The 4294-nt window shown below is 39.7% G+C and overlaps 1 protein-coding gene across 1 annotated transcript; it reads right to left on the bottom strand.

Moving 5' to 3' along the window:
- Window positions 1-244: 244 nt before the first annotated feature.
- LOC120125815 (ethylene receptor 2-like) lies at window positions 245-3647 on the bottom strand. The gene is made up of 3 exons (XM_039144148.1): window positions 3536-3647; window positions 1253-3147; window positions 245-908 (listed from the first exon to the last, which is right to left on the bottom strand). The coding sequence occupies exons 2-3, from the start codon at window positions 3074-3076 to the stop codon at window positions 369-371; spliced, it is 2364 nt and encodes a 787-aa protein (XP_039000079.1). The 5' UTR covers window positions 3077-3147; window positions 3536-3647; the 3' UTR covers window positions 245-368.
- Between the last annotated feature and the right edge of the window lie 647 nt (window positions 3648-4294).

Here is a 4294-nt window from a genome sequence, read left to right as displayed (position 1 = left end):
TACATTCTACGTATCGAGTATATGTTTATATCCGTTCCTATTCAAATTCGAATAATCAAATGTATATTTATATCCGATCCAATTTAAATTCGAATCCCGAATGCCGGTAACATACGAGGACTGTATTAATATCTGCAATAACTTTAATCTTTTATCTGGTTTTTTGCACTGTGTATGTAATCTATTTTTATTAGGAGTGTTGTGTTTTAGAGAATTCTAACAAAAACTATATATTCGATCATTAAAACGAACACACTAAGCCTGAGAGGAGAGGTAAAATGGGAGCTTTGTATACCATTTCGATCGTAAATGATGTGTCGTGACATGTTGATGCAGTACGCATGGTGAGGCTGAAGCGATTCCGTGACTTAAACTTGGTTGGCCTGCATCAGGACTTTCCGAAGCTCGATGGCGATTTCTTGTAACAGCATTGGTTTTCGAATGACTCCGTTGATTCCGATCTGTGAACATTTTTCCCATATATCTTCTTCGGCGCTAGCAGTCATGGCAACAATCAAAGGCCAATTACGACTTCGGAATTTCCGGATTCTCATTGCAACTTCGTATCCATCTAACTCTGGCATCTGAAGCTCCAAAAAGACGATTTGGAATGGAGATGAGGCTGGTCTGATAGAACCGAGGCAATCAAATCCGGATGACACAGCAGACACACTGCATCCCAACTTCTCGAGAAGTTTTCGAGTCACAGCACGGTTCACATCGTCGTCATCAGCAAGTAAGACTTGCAAGCCCTTGAAAAGAGAGTCAGAGCACGGCTGGTCCGAAGATTCTCCAGACTCGTTTATCGTTATACTGATGGATGGTCGGACCTGAAACCGAATAACAAGTGCCATGCCTTGAGCAGAACCTCGAGGATTTTGTACCACCCAGATGTTCCCATGCATGAGCTGCACGTTTGTTCGAAATCACAAAAAATAAATTAATCAGGAAGTAATATAAAAAAAGGGGGAGAAAGATTATTATAACAGCAGCATAGCATCATTCGTAAATTTTCGGTTTGCTCTGATCGATTGTAGAAACAATTAACACCTCTAGCCTGGCAACTTCTTATAAGAACGATCAACTCCATAAAATGTTCTAAACGAAATTCAACCTCGGTTTCAGAATGGATCTAAGTATCGAAAGCCTTAGCATTACATAGCACAACAAGTATAACATAACATAACAAACATACGATAATCTAATGATAGACAGATGCAGACTCGGCAAACAAATAATTTAGCATTCTTACCTGCACTAGCTTTTGGCAAATGCTGAAGCTCAACCGTTCCTCAGCTCTATGGTTGTTATATTTTCTCCCACTGATCTGTACCTCCGAAATCAAGCTTCCCTCCGACTGAGAGTTGCAATTGTCAATCCTAATCTCGAACCTGATATGTACATCTCCATCCAAAGAGCTGCTCCTCCATGCAGCCCGTCTCTGATCATTCCATTCCTGACTACCATTGTCGGAGACCACCCGAAGCACTACAGTTCCGCCTTCACTGTTGCCATCTAATAGACTCCCAACCATATGCAGTATCAACTGAAAAACTCTCCTATCATCACCATAAACAAGATCGGGCAATGATTTATCAACCTCAATTGAAAAACCGAAACCCCTATAAACAGACAAGCACTTGGCGAGACAAGCGGCTTCTTTTATCATGGAATGTAATCGAAGAGATCTTTTCACCAATGGGGATCTTCCACTATCCATTGTTGAAATATCCATCACATCGTTTATCAAGGTTGATAGCACATTACTGGTTTTCATCATTGAATCAACGATAATTCGTTGATCATTATTCAGATTTCCATCCTGCATCATCGAAAGCAAACCTAAAATCGAGTGCATTGGCCTCCTCATTCCATCACTCATTACCTTTTGGAATGCATTCCTAACTTGGCTTGCCCTCATGGCATTCTGCCGTGCCAGCTGCAATGCTCGGTTTTGCTCAACCAATTGGTCCCTCATGTGTTGAGACTCTTCAAGAACAGCAGCATGAGAGAGCGCCACAGCCACCTGATCTGCAACGACCTTAACTATCTCTAGTTCCTGGTTGCTCCAAGATCTATTTTGTTCACTCGGAAGGACACAAACCAATATCGCATAGCACGTCTGAACTAGCTCGGGAGTTCCCCCTTTAAAATTGGATACTCGAAGCATTGGCATCCGAATAGCAGCCACAGGTCCTGGCTCACCAGACTCTCCATTGCTTGCAGTCGCAAGAGCCGAGTCAGAATCAAGAATGTTCACTCCATCACTTCCTTTAATCTTCACGACATCTGGATCGGAAATCGGAATGGTAAAATTATATGAATAGTTCCTCCCTTTAAGTTCATGAGTCAGATTCATCTCGGTCTTGATCTCATTAGGCATCCATACAGCACAATTTTGCAAACCTAATGTCTTGGACAACTCCACCATTGTCGTGTACAAAATGGTGTGCCTATCCAACGATTTACGGATTTCTTGAGTTAGCATACGGACGTCGGCACCAGTCTCCTTCTGTTTCATTATAAGACCGACTTCTCGCCCGAGATCCCAAGCCTTTTTCTTCAGCATAAGCTCCCTCACCTTGACCTTGAGAAGCAACGGAATGAGCGTAATAAGCGTAATAGCGGTTGCACACGAGACCAGCGCGGTGAGAATCTTGAACACGGTTAGAGCCAACATGAGTTGAAAGGGATGGGGACCATAGGTCCAGCCATTGAGCAAATGTGTCAATCCACAGAGCACGATGAAAGCAATGAACTCAAAGAGCACCCATTTGAATGGCACATTTGAACAGCTAACAAAGTAAAGCAGTTCGATCGGGATCGAGAAATACGCCACGGCAATCAAGAAATCACCCACTCTTTGAGTCTCTAAAATGCTCTCGATGCTCCAAAAACTCCCCTCGTCGTCGCAATTACACCTCGGAAAGCCGTCATCGGCTGCCGACACCGATATCAGAAGCGAAGAAATCAACAACCCGGGAGCTAATGCCTTTAACATTGCATCCAAATCAACTGCTTCCACCAGTTCATTCAAACCATTCATTGATACAAATTCCCAGTTTTTTCGAAACATTTCTCGCCTCTATGGGAAACACAGCTCCCTCGAGCTACAACATTATAAGCCCAAACTTCAGTTCCCATTGTCTATAATGGAAACACAACTTAGTACTGTCGAAAAACGTTTATAATAATTTCAAAAAACAGAAAATGGAAGTTTACAGCATTGAATTAAGATCTAACACACTGCACATCCCAGAATTAACAATTTAACATATGAATTATCCAAACCTCAAATTTCATATTTTATTATTAGTTTTATATCATATGAATGATCAAATAGTACAGCATTAAACAGAAACACGACATTTTCTCGGAGCAGCCCCCACTCAGAAAACAAATCCCAGAAACCCAATAAAACAACAAACATGAAAAGCAAAACAGCCCATTTGGTCTGATAAATCCCAGAAATACAGGCTGAAAAGCAAGCCCAAAAACGAACCGAAAAGAAGAGGAAAAAAAACCAGAAACTTACCAGAAACCAGATGAAAGGCAGTAAAAAGAAACCACCTTCAGATCTTTTGATTTTTTATGTCATGCAAAGCAAAAAAAAACACACTTTGATAACTCTCCAACGCTTAATTATTATTAAACGTTACAAATTCGAAGAACCCAACACACAAAAAAGGAAAAGAAATGTATATATATATATAATTCGAAAGCTTTTCAAACAACAACACCAAAGACTAGAAGAATCAAGAGAAACAACATTGTTTTAGAGTTGTGTGTGTGTCTGGAATTGGTTTGGTTCCTCCTTCAAAGATTTTTCCTAAACAAGCAGCCCCTTGGTTTTATAAGGAAAAAAAAGAAGAGAGAGAAAGGAGGAGAGGAGGAAGAATACGAAGAGAGAGAAACATAGGGGACCCACTTTCTTACATGAAGAGAACTTAGACGCCCTTTTGAACGGAAACGTCCTACTCATACCCAAAAATATTTGTTTTATTTTCCTTTCCTTTTATTTATTTTGTTTATTATTTTTAGGGTAAATTACATATTTGGTGCCAAACTATCAATTTTGATCCGTTTTATTATCTAAACTTTCAAATTTTTAAAAATCTAAAGTTTAGTTTTTGTTTCATTTTAGTACTTCATCGTTAAGTTTTGAAAAAAATGAAAGTCTAGGTACCAAAACACGTTTAGTACCTAAATCATACTTAAGTTTTGAAAAATTTTAAAAATTTAGGTACTAAAATGAATCAAAATAGACAGTTTAGGTACTAAACACATTAAGTTT

This window comes from Hibiscus syriacus, unplaced genomic scaffold (assembly GCF_006381635.1).
Source record: "Hibiscus syriacus cultivar Baekdansim isolate YM2019G1 unplaced genomic scaffold, ASM638163v2 tig00110443_pilon, whole genome shotgun sequence".
Lineage (NCBI taxonomy): Eukaryota > Viridiplantae > Streptophyta > Magnoliopsida > Malvales > Malvaceae > Hibiscus > Hibiscus syriacus.
The sequence above is the reverse complement of the archived record's forward strand: the minus strand, read 5'-3'. Positions and strand labels throughout refer to the sequence as shown.

Coding starts and splice junctions, on each gene's coding strand:
- LOC120125815 (XM_039144148.1), bottom strand. CDS start 3,076: ATGTTTCGAAAAAACTGGGAATTTGTATCAATGAATGGTTTGAATGAA. Junction 909..1,252: donor TTTGCCAAAAGCTAGTGCAG/GTAAGAATGCTA, acceptor ACAAACGTGCAG/CTCATGCATGGGAACATCTG.